This window comes from Strix uralensis, chromosome 2 (genome assembly GCF_047716275.1).
Source record: "Strix uralensis isolate ZFMK-TIS-50842 chromosome 2, bStrUra1, whole genome shotgun sequence".
Classification (NCBI taxonomy): Eukaryota; Metazoa; Chordata; class Aves; order Strigiformes; family Strigidae; genus Strix; species Strix uralensis.
Genome location: NC_133973.1, coordinates 38056942 through 38076841, shown reverse-complemented (window position 1 = coordinate 38076841; position 19900 = coordinate 38056942). Strand labels below are relative to the sequence as shown.

At 41.7% G+C, this 19900-nt stretch overlaps 1 protein-coding gene across 1 annotated transcript in view; it reads right to left on the bottom strand.

Annotated features, from left to right (window-relative positions):
* Positions 1-7394: 7394 nt before the first annotated feature.
* Positions 7395-19900, bottom strand: part of UMODL1 (uromodulin like 1) — a 53753-nt gene continuing 41247 nt past the window's right edge. Inside the window, exons 16-22 of the mRNA XM_074860911.1 lie at positions 19210-19667; positions 18377-18519; positions 16126-16362; positions 15148-15307; positions 12017-12101; positions 9109-9316; positions 7395-7523 (exon numbers count right to left, since the gene is read on the bottom strand). Coding sequence (XP_074717012.1) covers positions 9129-9316; positions 12017-12101; positions 15148-15307; positions 16126-16362; positions 18377-18519; positions 19210-19667 — 1271 coding nt within the window. The 3' untranslated portion in view covers positions 7395-7523; positions 9109-9128. The remainder of the gene's footprint in view (positions 7524-9108; positions 9317-12016; positions 12102-15147; positions 15308-16125; positions 16363-18376; positions 18520-19209; positions 19668-19900) is intronic.

Here is a 19900-nt window from a genome sequence, read left to right as displayed (position 1 = left end):
AACCCACTGCACCATGCCTGATCCACTTCCAAATACCAGTGAAAGTAACTCCATAATGCCACTGTACTTGGAGTTCCCCAACACTCCTCAATCTTATATCAAGCTTTCCAATTTTTCCCTTGGATTTTCCCAAAGGCTCCATCCAGGTGAGGAAAGAGTAAAATGAACTATGTAGCAAGGTGACAAATATTCACTGCACCATCAATAAACTAACTTGGGCATATTTTCTCTTCTCATTGTCCTTAGGTTCTGCTTCTGCTCTGCTCTGCAGGATAACTCTGCCACAGGATAATTCTGCTACAGAGTTATCTGTAACAACAGCAGACACAAAACAGTCAAAGAAAAGCAACTGTCAGGAGATTGTGTTCTTTACAGGATTAAACAGAAAGATCATGGAAGAAAAATGCCACTTTTCTTTTGAAACTGATTACTTCCATAGTAAAGCGGGAAAAGGAGAAAATTACTGTTTAAATAAAGGTTTATTACTTCATCTATGCCTACAAATACTTCCAATTTTCCAGAATTTATCAAATATTTTTATATGTAAGAAACTTGCACAGAGAAAAACACTTCTACTAATACTTTCTCTGAAAGTATCGGGAGAGCAAAAGGGAAAAAGTGGGATCAAATCAAGCTCCCTGCACTGTATAATTGCAGCATTCCTAAACATGCTGAATTTTGTTTAACACACACCCAAACACACACAAAGGTAGGTTAATAAAACTACTCTATTTTTTCATTCCTTACAGTTATTATTTCAACAAATCCAGTTTCTAGGCAGCAACATGCTTTTACCCTAACCATCCCAATACTTTTATAGTCTTATTATAGGTAGGGCTGAGCACCAGCTGATTTAAAGAGAATAGTGTAAGTGAACATTTCAGGATCCATTGCAAGCACTACACCAGTGACTTCCATACAGCATTTGAACTTCATTGTTTTGGTCCTTTGCTGCTCTTTTCCTTGCCATCTCCAAATGTTCTGGCTTTTTCTCCATTCATTTTATACTTGTATTATGATTGTTTTCAGTGTACAAGTCTTCATGTCTGTGTTAATTAACACATGTCTGTGTTAATAAAAACTCTTCTGTCTGTGGATTTCATAGGAAAAATCTCTGTTTTGGGAAAGAAGGGCAGGAGAGGCAGAGAGCACTTTCAGGAGAATTTCCTGCATGTGGAAAGGTGCTGCATTGACAAGTCTCCTGTGTGACTCCCTGGCAGACAGTGTCACATCCAGACTATGTACCCAAGAGTGTCTTTAGCACAAGGTGATAGCTGTCCACACAGCCAGAAGGAGGTGAGCTGAAGAAACAGGCAGAGATTCCCTGAAAACTCTAGGTTGAAGTACTGTCAGCAGTGAGCCTGATATGATCAGGAGATAGCAAGGAGAGAAGAGAAATCTGGGGGGAAAAAAAAAAAAAAAGAGAGTGGTCTTGAAGAAAGGTAGTACCTCTAAGAGGTACCTCTACTACTCAGCTGTAGGTTTGCCACAAGCCTTGCTGGACAGAACCCTAGGCAGAGTAGAGGTTACAGAGCAAATCAAAGAAACCATTAGGCAACTCTGTGCTCTAGGTTTTCTACCAGATTGTAACAAACATCATGTTTTTAGATCAATTGCAGTTAAACATTTTCAGTTCCTTTAACTTGTTTCCTTCCGCAGCCTACAACAAAACTTTCCAAACAGGCATTAAAAAGTCAGCTTCTTTATATTTTAATGGACAAGGAAATTTTCCAGTTATCTCAGCTTTTGATCTTGGCAACATTATAATATGAGAGAAGGGAATAATGATGAGTGTTTTGCATCAGGTGTCAGCAGTGTTGTGTTCTCAGTGAGCAATAGGGACATCAGGCATGGATATCACTGGTCTAAAGTGCTTCTTAGGAAGCAATGTCAGAGGTCAAAGCTAAATCTCACTTCTACATATTTTTCATCCATCATCTCAAATAATTATCTAGAGACAGTTCTTCATTAACAGAAAAAAATGTGGGCAACACCAGACTGGAAAGGGGAGATGGTCAGGATGGTCAGTGCTGCTCCTCTAGATTTATCCTTGGTCACAGAACTACTTGTTTGGTGAAATTGTCTGATCGCTGATGTGGGGAACTGACCACAGCAGTCTAGAATGAGCCTTCCAAAGCCATCAAAACTTCTCTGAGCAGCAGATGGGATGAAATGGTAGAGACAGAGGGATCTACTGCACCTTGTACATTTCCTCCTTAACAGGAAACACCTGTGAAATTCCTCAAAGAAATTAGGGTGTGTTCCTCTAAAAAGGTGACACGGTCAATAGCCCAACTTACGTATCTCTATACCAATGCACACAGCACGGGTAACAAACAGGAGGAGTTGGAAGCCACTGTGAAGCTAGCAAGCTACAATCTAATCAATATCATTGAAATGTGATAGAACGAATCACATGACTGGAGCACTGCAATCCATGGCTATAAAATGTTCAGAAGGGACCAGCAAGGAAGAAGGGGCGAAGGGGTTGCCCTCTGTGTAAAAAAATTGATTGACTGCACAGAGTTGCCTTTGAAAACAGCGATGAACAGGTTGAGAGTTTATGGGTAAAAATTAGGGGCCAAATAATGAAGGAAACCCTGTGGTTGGTGTTTACTACAGGCCACCTGGTCAAGGGGAGTCTGTTGACAAAGCATTCTTACTTCATACTTGCAGGCTCTGATCCTGCTGGGAGACTTCAATCACCCTGACATCTGCTGGAAAAGCAGCACAGAAAGCCGTAAGCAATCCAGAAGACTCTTGGAGTACACCAAGAATAATAGACAGCCCAATCAGAGGAGAAGCATTACTAGACCTGTTACTTACCAACATGGATGAACTAAATAGAGATGTCAAGATTGGCAGTAGCCTGAGTGCAGTGATCATGCCCTGGTGGAATTTACAATCTTGAGGTATATGAGCCAGGTGAAGAGTAGAGTCAGAACACTGAATTTTGTGAGAGCAAACTCTCAGTTTTTTAAGGAAATAGTAGATGGGACCCCCTAGGCAACTATCCTCAGGGATAAAGTAGCTGAACAGAGCTGGCCGGTCTTTAAGGACATATAGAGCACAAGAGCTCTCAATGCTCATGTGTAAGAAATCGGAAAAGGAAGGCAGGACACCAGCATGGCTGAGTAAGGACCTCCTGGTCAAACTAAAGTGTAAGAAGGAAATGTACAGGCAGTGGAACCAGGGACGTGTATCCTGGGAAGAATATAGGGATGCTGCTTAGATATGTAGACATGGGATCAGGAAAGGTAAATCCCTCAGGCCCCTGAACCTCAAGTCAGGGACTGGGGGAATGAAGTCCCTCCCATTGAAAGTGAAGATCGGGTTCAAGACCACCTGAGGAACCTGAATACACTAAGTCCATGGGACCTGACAAGATGCATCGCAGGGTCCTGAGGGAATTGGCTGATGTAGTTGTGAAGCCATTCTCCATCATATTTGAAAAGTCATGGCAATCAGGTGAAGTCCCCAGTGACTGGAGAAAGAGAAACATCACACCCATTTTTAGAAAGTGTACAAAAGAGGACCCTAGGAACTACCAACCACTCAGCCTCACCTCTGTGCCCAGTAAGATCATGGAACAGATCCTCCTGGAAGATATGTCGAAATATAGGAAAGACAGTGAGGTGATTAAAGATAGCCAACATGGCTTCACCAGTGGCAAATCATGCCTGACTAACCTAGTGACCTTCTACAATGGAGTGACTGCATCAGTGGACAAAGGAAGAGCTATGGATGTCATCTACCTGGATTGATGTAAGACCTTTGGTACGGTCCCCCACAATATTCTTGTCCCTAAATTGGTGAGATATGGGTTTGACAGATGGACTGTTAGATGCATACAGAATTGGCTGGATGGTCATGTCCAATGAGTTACAGTCAATGGCTCAATGTCTGAGTGAAAATCAGTAATGAGTGGTGTCTCTCAAGGATCCTTACTGGGACCAATACTATTCATATCTTCATCAGTGACATGGACAGTGGGATCGAGTGCAAGTTTGCAGATGACACCAAGCTGAGTGGCGTGGTTGATTCACTAGGGGGAAGGGATGCCTTCCAGAGGGACCTTGACAGGCTTGAGAACTGGGCCCACATGAACCTCATGAAGTCCAACAAGGCCGAGTGTAAACTCCTACAGCTGGATCAGGACAATCCCCAGTATCAATACACACTGGGTTATGAAGGGATTGAGAGCAGACCTGCAGAGAAGGACTTGGGGATACTGGTGGATGAAAAATTGGATATGAGCTGGCAATGCGCATTTGCAGCCTAGAAAGCCAACTGTATCCTGGGCTGCATCAAGAGCAGTGTGGCCAGCAGGTCAAGGGAGGTGATCCTCCCCCTCTACTCCACTCTTGTGAGACCCCACCTGCAGTGCTGTGCCCAGCTCTGGGGCCCCCAACATAAGAAGGACATGGACCTGCTCGAGTGAGTCCAGAGGACCACAAAAATGATCAGAGGGATGGAACACCTCTCCTATGAAGAAAGGCTGAGAGAGATGTGTTTGTTCAGCCTGGAGAAGAAAAGGCTCCAGGGACACCTTATTGTAGTCTTTCAATATATGAAGGAGGCTTATAAGAAGGTGGAGAGAGACTTTTTACCAAGGTCTATAGTAACAGGATAAGGCACAATGATTTTAGAATGCAAGAGGGTTGTTTAAGATTGACTATAAGGAAGACATTTTTTACAGTGAGGGTGGTGAACCAATGGAACAGATTGCCCAGGGAAGTTGTGGATACCTCATCTTTGGAAGTGCTTAAGGTCAAGTTGGATGGGGCTTTGAGCAACCTGGTCTAGTGAAAGATGTCCCTGCCCATGGACTAAATGATCTTTAAAGATCTTTTCCAACCCAAACCATTCTGTGATTCTATAATGCCTCAACTGAACCATTTGTTCTGTGCCTCAGCATGAAAAGGAGACAATGAAACCTAGCACAGAAAAAAAATTACAAACAAACAAAACGAGTGGCAGCTGTGCAACATTTTTGCAGAGGAATGAGAAAGGAAGCATTGGGAGCCAGTGCAGGTACTCTTCCCTGCTTTTCACACTTGGGTCCAGACAAGTCCACTAATGCCCCCAAGGTATTAGCTTCACTGAGCGTAAGCTCTGAATATCCTGCTTTTGGAGCAGCTGTCAGAACTGTACAAATCAAATGGCGTCTGGTGTGACACTAGTTTCAGACTGGATCACTGCCTTGCTGCAATATTATTATTAGACTGGGAATGTTGAATCCTGTTTTGGTTGTCTTTGCTTTAAAGCATGAATCTAAAAATATGTTTGCCCTTTGTAATCTTGAAAAAAGAGACCCAAAATCAGAACACCTTAGTAAATGTACATAGCTAGTTGTTAGTAATTGCAGTCCATTGGTGTTTGGATAATGTCACGTATTGTGTTTTGAGTGATGTTTGAATGTTATACTGATACTTGAACAGTTCTTCAGAAGCTGCCACATGCACACAGTGCACAGCTTAATACCTGTGACTAAATCATAAAAGGAAAATACAACAGTACAAAAGTCAACAGTAAGTTACAAGAGTGCTTTTATTAAGACACCAAAACTCCACTAAACAGACTCAAATAGTCACAATAGAAGTTTCTGCTGAGCATGCAAGGTATCAAACACAAGCTGCTGTTTTGCATTTCACCCAGAAGACTAGTGCTCAGCTTTTGTAAATGGCATAGCTCCACTGAAATCAATAGGCAAATCGCTAGTCCTGTCACTTTCAAGCAGTTCAGGATTGTAAGTACTAAAAACTAGAAAAATATTTATAGTAAAATAGCTTATCCTTTCACTGTGTGCAAAAGGCAAACACATGATGTATTTGAGAGCAAACTGAGCAAAAGAGACTCCTACATAATAAAAACTAATGGTTATGTTCATCAGACTCTAAGACTGCAAAGATAATTTGCAGTTTCACTAACAAGTTGCAACCAAATTGATCTTTTTTTATATCAGGATTTGGTACCTGATATTTCAGCAAGGAAAAGACAAGTCAAAGATTTTTACTCCTTATAGATTCACTTAAACGAAAAGCACAATGCAAATGATTATTCTGCAGTTTATTGATGTATTTAAAAAGGTGTATATATAATCTTTAAGATCAATCAGTATGACCTTTTGCAAAATGTAGAAATCCTATACCCAGTAGTCTTATTACCTAACAGAAATTGGACTAGTGGGATAGAAAAGCAGCTTTCCAATGCTATTCTGTACCAAAAATCAGTACCTAAATGCTATGGCTACTAAGAGTATTTCTGAGTTCAAGTTAATGACCAGTTTCCACTAAGTTATTTATAATGGTGTCCATTGAGTTTAAAGAGGAATTAGCTTGTTCACTGCAAATTGCTGAATTACGTGTGACCCAGACACAGCAGGCTCTATCACTGTGTAGGAGCACATGCAGCAATCAGAACCAAGGGGTGGTGGGGACAAGTTACCACACTGCTTTACTCTCCATCTTCTAACATGCTCACTGAATTGGAGGCTTGGGCAGCAGTGTGAAGAATTGCTCCCCGGGAAAGAGTCCTGCAGGAGATGCTGACTGTGTGGAAAATGGTTTTGTTCCACTTTATCCAGTTGAACAGACTGTTATACCCAATGGAGCACACAAGCTAAACCTTTGCTGCTGCACTAACAGTAGGGTCTTCCAGTCAACCAAAATTCAGCTTGAATTTGTAACTATAATATTGCAATTGGAGTGCCATCACTTAGGTGGGCAGCACATTCTGTTGCTTGACTGCACAATCATTGTGGTCTAATTAAACAGAATACGTAGGTACACTTGACTTATCTAGAAAAACATGGGCTGCCAGTAGCAAAAATCGTTTCTTTTTTTCTTTTTCTTTTTTTTCACTGAGTCCTTGTCGATTAAAGAATTTGCAATCAAATCTCAAAGCTCACGCTGAAGAACACTCTGAGTAGGTTAAGCCCCAGATTCATGGTGCCTTTTCTTTATTTGGTGGCAAATCCAATACTTGTTCTCCAACTTCTGTATACTTAAGGCGTTGCACAATTAGGTCTTCAACGTTGCTGCAGCTCAAAGTTTCAACCTCACCTTAAGTAAATAGTGAATTACAAACTGAAAAGGAGATCTCTTTAAGGGTTTGCTGATCTATTTCCTGGAATATTTATAGAAACATGCAGCTTCTCGATAGTAATGGCACAAGTGATGCTAAGATGGGCACATATCAACATATCACAGTGGGAGAGCCAAATCTTGGAACTGGAATAGAGAACTATGAAGTCTTTCTTTTTTCCCTTCTCTTTTATCCATGGGAAAAAATGCCAAAATTCACTTCAACCTGGAGCTGCAGTCACAAATAGTTCTTAGGACACCAGAGAAGAGCCAGATTGCTAAAAAAAAATAAATAAGAGGGGGGATAGAAGCCTTTTATATGTGACATTAATTTGGAAGAGTCAGTGTTGGAACATGACCATCATTGTGAAGAGTAATGAAAGCCAAATGCTGAGTGAAGACAAGCTTCAGTTCTCCATGTGATGAGACATGATCCAACTAGAAAAAATAAAAACCAAACTAATCATGATTGAGAAAGATAATCAACTACCTTCCAAAGAAAGTAAATACATAGGAAAGAAGAGCTGAGTAGTTCCAGCATCTAAAAGGAGCCATTAGCCGAGATTCCAACATGATATATAAGCGTTACGAGCCTGACAATATCCTTTATGCTACAAACATTGCACAACTCCAGAATTCTCATTACTATCAAGTATTGCAATCACCCATGACCACTCATGAGAGCAGAATGATGAATGAAGACAAGCCATTCTTTGCTCTGTGGGGACACTCAGAGTCTTCATATATAGGTTTTAATTTAATGGACCTAGATATGCCCTTTATGCTGGATTATGGCTCCCTAGTGGGACCTGTACCACTGATGGAACTGTACAGCAGCCCCAGGTACCTTCCCTTTGGGCTCCTGACAAGCAGCCCTGCCCAGCCTGTGGGAAGCAATCACCCTCACCTACAGCGATCTCCTAGGAGCTTCCCATAGATGACTACAGAGGGTGATCTCCGTAATATAAGACTAAGGGAAATAGAGCTAGTAGTGACTACTCAAGGCTTTACAACCAGATACATGGGATACAGTCTTCCCTATCCTTTCTCTGTGATATGTATTAAGCGTTATTGTACTTAGTGAAGCGAACTAACTTATCCGCAAATACCATCATGATAAGTCTAGTGAATTTACTGTGGTCATGGCAGCTGCATTGTCATGTATGAGGCCTCCATCAGGAATGAGTTACTGACTAACTCTGGTAACAATGTCAGATAAGCCTGTTCCTGGGAACAGAATTTGATCCTCAGTAAATATCCTTGAGTTGCGAAGCAATGCTAGGTGTTCTTTTTCAGCAAGCCAGCTTTCTCACCTGTCTCTCCTCCTCTTAAAGGGACAAACATACACATGGTGGTGAGCAGCTAGAACACACTTATTTTACAGAAAAAGTGTTGAATCTTATGGTATTCTGGAAGAGTGTAAAATTCCCAGGCTGAAAAGACAGAAAGTGTGGTAGTGGTTAACACGCCTCAGGGCTGTCTTTTCAGACTCTCTCCAGGCACTTGTAAGCACTGCTTATGCATTATCAATATTTCAAGCTCTTTATGTCTAACATTCTACTATTTTCTTGAAAAACACCCCCTTCGGAAAAAATAAATAAATAAACACAAGCTTTTGCAGAAAGGGATAACTTCTGAAGCAAGTTAGCTTCTGAAGCAGATTTATAGAGAGTGGTAAAGTTTCTCTCCTTTATTATACTAATCCATGATCCAGAACTAAAAGTGATATGCTTTTTGTGGAAATGGTTATTGGTGTTCTAAGGTGGTGTGTCATTTACTCTGACTGAGACAGAAGCCTTGAAGGAAGATGGAGAAGGCTGTCTTCCTCCTCTGTAGTGTGCAGCATTTGAAAACAGGCAAGAAGAGTAAGAATTTCATTCTTACTTCTATGACCTTCTCCCGCAGCAAACATAACAGGAGGATTAAATACCCTTAAACAGAGGATGCTCATCTGCAAGTATTTAACCATTTTAGGAAGAGATAAACATCTAAAAAAAGTGACTGATCATAATTCAGTACTTACATCTGGTAACCTGGAAATCGCTAGTCGTAGAACACTTGGTAGCCGAAGTTGTCAGACTTGATTCTGAAGTTGTATCTTCCCGTCTTTCGCTGGTACTGGAAAATGAGAAGGCTCAAAACTCCCAGCACAAAACCAAACACAGCAAAGGCAATGAGGATGATGTATCCAATTCCCATCCCAGCCTCCTTCTCTCTCTTCAAATCAGATGCTAAAACAAACAAGAGGTGAAAGAAAAAAGCTTTGAAATTCCTAAATCTTTTGCTGGGGTAAGAAGCAAACCTTGCCTACAAATTAACCAACATGCATGTTGAAGCACAGAGCTGTGATACAGAAGTGAATCAGCCTTCTGGGGAGGGTGATTCTCATGGAAAAGGCCATGAGCCACAGTCCAAGTTCTCTTTTTACATACAAGTATAGAGTCCCTGCAGACATGAGTGTGATGTGTCTTTGGAATTTTCTGTTAAAATAAGAATTAAAGGATCAGCATTGGTGACTTTTTGAAATGCTGCCTTACTTTCAGAATGACCCTAAAGGTGAAGCATTCTCCCATCTTAATCCCGCTCCCATTCACCTATGATTATTAAAACCCACTTGATTTGCTTTTATCTCATATGTAACATTTCTTTAAACACAAAGTATTTAGGAAAGGATTCTCCATGTGTGATGGGTCTCTAAGCTCCCATTTTAGTCAGCAGCAATCTGGCCAGGGCAGTCAGTGGAGGCAGGTAAGTGAGCCACACAGAAGTGGTCACTGTGGGCTCAATGCTGTAGCCTGAACATAGGCATCTAGTGCCACCTGAGAAGCCCAAGGGTGTCTAGAATGTCTGCACAGGTCTGGCAGACATGGCATGGGACCTGCAGAAGACCTATAGTCTTTTGGAATAGTACCCAGACACCAAGGGGAAGGAAAGGATGGGGCACCATGGGTCATGAGCACTAAATGCCTATGTGTGGGCAAGAGTCAAGTCTCTTGTTGCCAGCTGTCTCCCTAGGCTCAACTGACCATCAGCAGAACATGTTCACCTGGTTCACAAGTAGACACTTCCATGTATTTGTCCAAATCTGCAAGCAGAATCCCCTCTCCCTTTAATATCATGCCTCTATTAATGTTTGTACATGTATTCTTGCACACTTCTAATTAATTCTTGTAAATGCTTGATGCACCTACAAAAACATCTATTTGCACACATTTTCAGGACAGCAGTTATTCAGCCAAGCACTTGTACAGTAGCTGAGCTGCACAGAAGACAAATACTGATGCATTCATGCCTGTAATTAGAGACAAGATCTTTGGCCAAAAGGCACAGTTGGCAGCCACAAAGGTATGCAGTAGCAGTGTCCAGGCTACATAACATCCAGGGCATCATTCCAACACGCACCAAAGCAGTGTTACATAATCTAGCTAGGCTTGTTTCTGAATTTCAGTATGAAACAAAGGAATAAAAAAGAAGATGCACAGTGGAAGTGGCAGCCTGTAGCCAGACACAGACAGAACAGGCTTTCCTGAGGATAAGTATCAGTGTTCCTTGCTATAGTATGTGGCCAGGCAGTACAGGCAGAGAGCAGTTAAAGCCTTTTTCATGCTTCACTGCAGCAGCTTACCTGACATGATAATTCATGTTGTCTCCTTCAACACAGAGATGCATATAACTGTCTAGGTCTAGCCTCACACTTAAAATGCAATGTGAGTATCCAAACTGGAAATAGGAGAAGACATCTAGTAGTGCCACCTTTGCCTAAGAATCGGTGTAGTACAGTCCAAACACAGCTCCCCTCACCAGAGTTCCTTTTGTGTAATGACCATTTTTCAATATTAGAAATACACTGGGATCTCCAGCGAGTGAGATCTACTTGATATAAGTAAGTACTGTACAAAGAAAGCTGTATTAATTGTTAAGTTTTAAAAAAAGAACTAATTCAGAAATCAACACTGAAGGCCTATTCTAACAGACTAATACTTCATATAATGGAAGAAAAATACAATATGCGAAGTCAGAGACAGTTTCTAGGTACAAAAGAACATTGCGATCATCACGGTAGAGAAAAAAATACCCTGAACCTGGTAACAGTTCAGTATTAACTTATCTCCACAATCAGAAGAGTGTTAAGTGACTGGCAAAACAGGCAACCAGCAGGAGGAAAGGGGGTGACTTCTGTCTATTCACAGTAGTCATGTGTTAAAACTCTGATACTGGTGTATACAAATATTCTCAGTGAGTGTTTTACACTAATAAGATATGAACAAATGGCTGGAGGAGGCCAAATGACCAAAAATGCTAGAGGCCACACGTGACCTTGAAAACATCACTGTGGTAAATGCAGAAGAGGCAGATGCATAACAAACTAGACCTTGCTTGTACACAGTGCTGGTGTTCACTCTCTATTAACCTGTACTCTACCACTCCACCAGATTAACCAAGGTGCTGTGCATCAGCTGTGCTCTGCCACTTTCCCTCACAGTAGTAATGAACTCAATACCAGGGAGTCTAAGGAAACACAATACAATCTCTTATCATCTCTGATTTAGGACTTCAGAGCTCAATATAATTGCAGTCTGATGAGAGGGTAAACCCTTGAAAACCTGATTGCAATCTAAAAGATCCAAGCTGCTTTCACACTTCACAATTGTTATAACTGTTTGATTTTGTGGCTGCTGTACTCTTTACTCTGTGCAAAAAGCTACACAAAACACTTTATCCTCTTCCTTTCTACATTCCCTTGACAATATGACAGTCACTTCACTGAGGAGGGCACATGATTTTCCAGACTGTCGCACAGCTTCAGTAGGAACTCCTGCTCCTCAAAGATATGCAGAAGGGCATGAAAACCTTGCATCATGTTCATTTGCCAGTGAAAAAGAATCTTGAAATGATAGTTACTATTTTTGTAAGCACCTATTGTAACTCACCAGCTGATTTACACAGGGGTCCCCAGGATGTTCTGTGCATTGCGATGGTTTCACCAGTCTTCAGGGATCGAACTGCATGGCATCTCTGCAACAATCAATTCAAGCTCCAACAAGTAATATGGCTTACTAATTAAAAATACAAAGCCTTCTGATGAGTATGTGAAAGTCCAGTGCTATTCTCACTCATTGGGGTTTTTGTTTCTTAATGTTATGCTTTGTTAAACGAAATGGAGGTTCAAAAGAAATGGCATTAGGGAAACATCAGTATAAAACCTGTAATTAGCCACACTGGAAAACACTCCTGTGAACAGACATTTACTGCAGGTGATCTTTCTTTTTATTAACTTTCAGTTTGTTTTAGAGAAACCTTATGGGAGAATAAACTTCTCACTATTTCTATATGCCAGGGTTTTGCAAACATTTTTGTTTGGATGTTTCTGCTGCCCATGGCAAGCACAGCAGATACTACAACCAGCACCAGCAAAAGCAGCAGCAACTTTGAGCCCCTGCCAAGCTGTGTGTCATTTTGAAGCAACGCACAACTCTTCAGTGACATGTGAACTACTAATCTGGGAACTACTAGTTTGAACGCCCTGCCCTGTGAAATGCTGCTTTAGCTTTGTGTGACCAGCACTTGCAGAATACACAGCACACTAATCTTCTGCACACTTCCTTGGTAGCGCCGTTCAGTGTGTTTACTACCTTTTTGGTTTAAGTTGCAACCTAAAGGTCTCTGATGGGAACCATAGCCTGTTGAGGTTATTCAAAAGATACAGTAGCTCTCCTAGAAGTGCACATAAAACCAGAGAAAGTGCAGTACCATACTATAATCAGCAAAAGAAAGCAGAGAAGTGCAAGGGTGTCTTACCAGCTCGTCTACATAAGAATGTCTCACCAGTGTTATCAGCCTGGTTACACTGAAAAAACTTCTACAATCCACTGTCAGCAACAGTGTCGTTAGCTGGGTTAGCCCCCAGAAAAATACCCACTTTGGCCTACCCTCGAACAGCTTTTCCAGCTAGGCAGATCCATTAGAGAATATAGTTACATAGAGGCTCCCTGATGTCAATGATATTTTGGTTCCACATAGCCATGTAGCAGCCACGTTCCACCAAACATATGCCTGGTGGTCACGGCACATCGCTTCTCTTCCCATTCAAAGTCATGTTTCTTACTCATTTCTTACTACATTGTTTCCCATTCTGTCTATTTTTTTCTACTCTAAACTTTAGAGCACCTTACTCTCCTCCACCAAGAAAACAGGGAATAAAAAGACTGGGTAAGAAGAAATAATACAAAATGTAAGTCTCAATTTTGTGGGCAAAGAGCTGAAGCAAACCTGCCCTGAAGCAAGTCAGTATTCTCCAGAGTAGCAGACAGATCAGAGGATCAGATCTCAGACCCTGGGCACTTTCCCAACCATCTCATGTTATTTCCAAACATACTCTGTTCTTGCTCCAATTTTCCTTGATCTTTACATCTGCTGCAGGTCCCCGTCCTTTCTTTGTAAAAGCCATTGTTGTTCTGTGTAAATGTGCCTAGTACTTGTCTTCTCCACATAACGTTTTAATCTCAATCCAAGATACTGAATTCACTAACTTTTCATAGGCAGTAAATTTTGCATAGGAGAAAGAACAATATATCTCATATATATATATGAATAATATAGAATATATGAAAGAAGAAGGCCTCGCTGATTAACTCTGCTGTGCCTTGTTTACTGCAGATGTCAATCATCTCAATCAAACCTCATCTTGGGCTAGCAGAATTACCCCATCACAGAGCCCTGTAATTCAGATCAAAGCCAGTCCTTTAGTTAAGTGTCTTCCTAAACTTTAATCCATACAGCTAAAGCCTGTTCTAACAGCAAATCTAGCAGCTCCTAGCAAAGCAACTCTCTGATACCTTACAGCAGCCATAATGGTCCATGCAGTCCCTGTCCTGCCCATCCCTTTATTCCTCTGCCTTGCACCCACCACCATGTCCCTCCTCAGATGTGCAGGACACACAGTGAACTCGGGGATCGCACTATCTCCTCCAAAGGTAAAGCACTGATTTTTAACCCACAAATTCAGCTGTGAACACTGGAGCCATCTTTCCATCTGTCAGACATGTTTCCTGTCCCTACTTTTTTTTTTTAAATCTGGAGGAAGCTTTATACTTTGAGAAAGGAAACAAGTATTTTCTGTTAGCCATTTTCAATCTTTTAGGAAGAGATCGTTTGCTTTATAATGGGCTTAAACAGAGTTGTTTAGAGCTAGAGGAAAGTGTTAAACAATGGAGGAACACCAAACTGCTAATGAAAACATCCTTGATAGAAAAAGAGCCAGGAAGGTTGGCAGAGGGAGAGGAGAATTCCTGTGTGTCTGCTATAAAGAAGAAAATAAGTAATCAGCAAAACCTACTTTTTCTTATTTCTATGGTAGCAACACATTTTTAGATGAGGCAGTGTGTATCAGTTACTTAGAAGTAAAAAGAAACAAAGCAATGCTTTCGAGCACAGATAATTAGAAACTGAAGTTGTTATCAGAACATTTCTCAGTTTATTGCTTTATAAAGCAATAGGGCTTTAAAAAGCCATAATAAATGCTATTAGATTCACAGCCCTAGAAACTTAATGCCACCGAGCTTCCTTTCCTGGCACCTAAACTCTCACCTGGAGAAGCAAATCTCTAGTGGAAAAAAAAAAACAAAGGGACAGAAAAACATCCAAAATCAATTTACTCAGACTTTCCTGCTGACACTGCCAATATGGGTGCTTGCTTTTTTGTGACATGTCTGTCTGAGTTGACAGATTTCTGAACAGTCTATCTCATTGTGACTTCTGTTCACTGCCTTCCAGCCACTCCTATGCAGAGGTGAAAGGTTCAGTTCTCAGGTTCCCCAACTTTGATTTCCCCATTTCTATGCAAGTTCCATGCTTTTAACTACGAGGATGAGGAGCAGGAAGAAAGGCTGACACTTCCATAAGGCTGTAGTTCTTCCCCACTCCTCTCTCCTCTCAGCAGACAATGAAGACAAACTTCAAGAGCTATTTTAAACTTTGTTTGGAAACATTACTCCTTCAATTCCATAGCAGGACTGCATATGGCACGTCAGCGAAAAATACCACATTGGAGCAAAACACTTACCGTCCTGCAGGTGCTTCCTGGTTTCTCCATACAAATACGAATTTTGCAGTGTAAGTAGACCACAGAATTATTGACAAAGGAAAAAATTTTCATCTTAAACTGTGCTTTGCTTGAATTCCCATTCTCTAGCAGTATGGTATACGTATTTGGGATGGGACAGCTGAAAAGGAAGAGAAAAAACATACATAGCAACACAGTCTATAGAAGGCATGTTATATCACATAACTGAGGTTGTAAGGCTCCTTTAGAAAGCCACAGCCAGACCCTCCTTGTAGCAACTCTCCATCAGTACAGGGGTGATAAGGGGCTATTCTCACAGTAACTGAATAGGAGGTTCAAGAAGTGGTTGGAAAGTTGGAAAAGAAGGGAGTGACAGAAAAAAAGATTTAAACTTGAATCGAAAGAACATCATATTAAAAAGAGTATCTTTTGTTACTGAGCAAAAGTACTATCCTGTATTTTAAGGTGCTGGATGAGCCCAAGGAATACGACGCTGGGGTGAGATTAGGGCTCCAGGCAGGAACAAACCTCCTCTTTTACCAGAGGCTGCATTAATACTGTGTGTGAGTCACAACACACAGGAATCAACTACACTATGTCTTCACTGATGAGAGGCACATAAGCTCTTGGTAAAGCTGAACCACGGAGAAATATATAAAGCACACCCTTTTCAAATGCTCTTTCACTACTGACTGCTAAAACCACCTATTTCTTCAGGTCAAAAGCACAGTTCCTTTACAAAACTGTGGAGAAGACAACCAAACTCAAACAACTACCACATTACCCTTTCAAAACATTTTCTTTTCATACCCACCTCTCTTGTTCAAAGAAGGTGTGACCAGTCCACATGGTAAGGGACTGTGTATATGAATGATGAGAACACACAAAAAAGGCATTTAAAATACAACACATTAGTAGTCAGTGCCACTGGAAGATCTAAGGTATGGCACATGCTATTTGCAAGTGGCATTGCTGTACCTGTTGCTGATAAAAACAAATGAGAGGGGATCCACTGAATTATTAGTTGGAGTTGCCCAGCAGTCAGTGAGGACCACCTTGAGCTTGCTGTCTGCTCTCTGGATCCCCACTTCAATCAGTACATCGTCACTGGCAGAGACGCTGAAATTTTTTGGTAATGGGGAGTTTCCAATAAACAACTGCATTTCTGTTCTGAAGTGTCCAGATTCATGCAAATCCTCAAAGATGGTGTAGAGTCTGAAACATCAATTAACCTCCTTTAAAGACCACAAATTTGACTGTTTGTATCTATGTCATAAATCAGTGCCTGTTTCTCCACCTCTTGCACATTTAAGTAGTGAAGAGTTATTCACAATCCAGGAGGTTAGGACGCTGTTCAAGAGGAAAGACTGAAAATGCATCGAGTTTTTAGTTGGGCACATAGGGAACATGCAAATGCAAGTGGGAAAATCCAAAGGGTGGAATGTCTTGGCAATACAAGAAGACCTGAGAGAGAGATTTGAGTGGAGCAGAAAGGGAACAAGATTATGAGCTGTTGTAAAGTTCAAAATAAGGAAAGTAAAAGCTTAGCGCAGAAGAGAAGAGCCAAAAAAATTGAGATGGGACAAATCTGAACAGTAAGTGGGGGACATGAGAAAATTATAGAGCTCAGAGAGAGAGGGCCTGACAAAGACTTTACAGGGGGATAGAGAGGAAAATGAACAGGTCTAGGAAACAGAAAGTGGATTTGGTGATGATAGCTTAAGCATGGGGCTAGGCAAAAGAGAGGAGGTGCATTTGTATGAAGGGAGAACATTCACCATCAGAGCAAAGCTTGTGCTTCTGCCTTTTCTGTGCACGTGGGCTTGATTTTCTGTGAACAGTGGATTTGATTCCATCTTACTTGAAGATGGGGCCTTCTGTAAAAAAAGTATTTGCGTTACAAATCTTCTCTTTTTCCAAGTTGATCAAATAAGGATTTGTGGGGATTAAAAATTGCCATCCTCAGCACCCACTTAGCAGTCTATATGCCTACCTCAGTTGAAAAGAGACATGATTTTTATGTTCCAAAAGCAGGAAAATACTGTTATTGCTACACATGATTTCCCAAGAAGGCAAAGAGAAGTCAGGAATTCTGACTCCCTGTTTTGCTGATTAAGGATACCAATTAAACTTGGGCAGCAGAGTGAAAAGAGCAGGCGTATTTTACTAGTGATAACCAAATAATGTAACAGAGTAAAACGTGCAGTAAGAAAAGGCAGAATAATGCACCTAAAGCACCAAATAGGAAAATACAGGGTAATGCATCAAATCATTACTACATGGGAGAGAGAATAGTGATTAAGAAAGATACATCACCACTTGCATATGTTACCATCATCCAGATCCGCAGTCGCTGGGGAGCCCCGGTTACAGCGAGGATTTGGAGAGCCTGTCCCGGCAAGTGGGAAGTCCTACGCAATGCGTCCATCCGTAGGTGAGGCTTCCCAAGACACTGTGAGTGGGTCCAGCCTTATATACTAGAGATCGGCAGGCCAGAATAGCTGGCACCTTTGTTTTGAGCGGAAAATTTCTGGTTTCATTCTCCTGTTGGATTCTACCCAAAGCCTGGCCAGGGCTCGGGGGGGGAGGGAAACCAAGGGAGTTTCTAACAAGGCCAAATACGTGGGTTCTCTGCCTTGAACAAGGCTAAACAAGGGAAGTTGGATACATTCTCTCAGCATTTCATTCTCACTACTGATTATACTCTGTCTAAGCTGCATCTTCCACTAGCGAGCTTACGTACTTTGTTAATGATTACATACTAAGTTAGCAGCTTCGGCTTGGGGCCTGTTGTTCAGGGTTCAGTATTTCAATGCTTTAGCACTTTTTACATCAGCGTAAGTGGGTTGTTATAACTTAGTACAATACCTACTAGCACAATGGTTATCAGTTATAAAATATACAGGATTCATCTATAGGTCAGCTCTGGCTTGGGCCTGTTGTCCAAGCCTTAGCACTTCACTCCCAAACCTGTACCAGTAGCTCCCATTTATTTTCATCTATGGTTTAGCCAGGCAGTGGCCAGACTTGCTGGGTGTTGGATCTATTGACACGTTAGATGGAGGAGAAGAGAAGGAGGGATCACCTGAGCACAGGACTCTCAGGATCACAGAGTCCTTAGCATAGCAAGTACTGTCACTGGATACAGCTAAGGTCCCTGGGGATTTTTCCAATGCAGCAGCGCCCAACCACACAACAGCATTTCAAAGCCGAGAGAGTTGCTACTTACCCTTCTGCAGTGTAGCCAGAGGAAGTCAAGAGATCATTTTGAAACACGCAGTGAATGGGACTGGCAACTTTTAAGTGGTGGATTACTCCCTGAGCAGAAACGTCATTCCGAAGGATGGTTTTCACTACAGTATTAGTCATGTTCTGCCACACAGAAAGAAGAAAGCGCAACTTGTGAACATCAGTGTTTCTAGGGATATAGCAGAGCTGCAGGCTTACCAGCTTCAAGTGCTTGGGTATTCTCCATTCTCCTGGCTGCAAAAATCAAACAGATTAAACCTCTAGTATCTTAGTTGCTGTACAGTGAGACAATGAAAATCCACCAGTCTTCCCCCTCTTCCTTAGTCTGCAATAATCATTGTTCCACAACAGAATTTCTGTACTTTGGCATGACCTGAGCACAGCCTTTGGTCTGGGATCCAGAGAGACAGCCATCACTTTTTGCCCCCACTACTGGTAGCAATTGGAATATTCGTCTAAATACAATTATGAAATTGCTCTTAAGAAAAGAGAAGCTTCTGACAGCTGCAAAGGGAACCCGGAGAGGCATGGGAAGTGATTGTCATTTCCCTTATCTTTTGTTGCCTTACATCAAAGGTTCCCCTCTTTCCTTGCCTGCCCACCATCCCAAACAGAGGTAACTTTCCGTCACAGGAAGGGGGTTTCTTTCTCCAAAGAAATTTCTTAGTCCAACATTTCAACAACTAAGAGACTGTACTCCTAGCTAAGGATCTGCCATCAGCACTTCCCTCACACCCCAGCCCCCTACCCCCCACCCCAAGAAAAAAAAAATGCTTCAGGGCTTCTTCGCATTCACTAACTCAGGGGACTTACAGTCTCAACTTCAGTGCCACAGTCGCTCCAGCCTGCCTGCAGCACCACGTGAGTGCCATTGCTGATGCTCACATTGCAGTGAGGCTCCCCCAGGTACAGAGAGGTTTCCGGGATAGACTCCTGCTGTAAAAATCTTTTCTGGATGGCAAGGACAATCTTCTCGATTTCACAAAACACTCTCACTGCACCTTTAATGGAAACCTCCTGGGCAGGTTTAATGAGGGGGACAGGAGATGCTTGAGGAGAAACATCGGGAGCTGACACAGGATCCATGGTGAGAAGAGGCAGCACCATGCCGGAGAATGTGGTGTCCTCCAAAGCTTTGTGCGCAGTAGTAGAGAAGTCCAATGAAGCAGGAGAAGAAACATGAGTTGAAGTTTGCAAAGATGTCGCAGGTAAAACTGTGTTGTGTACATATTTCTTATCCATCACTGTTGCCTTCTGGCTGATAGGTAATGCTGAAGAGTGCCAAAAATAAAAGTACTGTTGTAATTTACAGGTTCAGATTGATTTCATAAGGTAAAAACAAAGTCTTAGGGGGAAACTCACAGTTACTGGCAGGAAACTATCTTCTTTTGGTTTTTTAACCTGCTCTACTTACTGCCAAAGCTGTGGCCTTTTTTAAGAAAGATACATAAAATGCCTGTGAGTAAAGCTGAAGTGCTTTATTTCCTCAGAGCTGCAATAATTA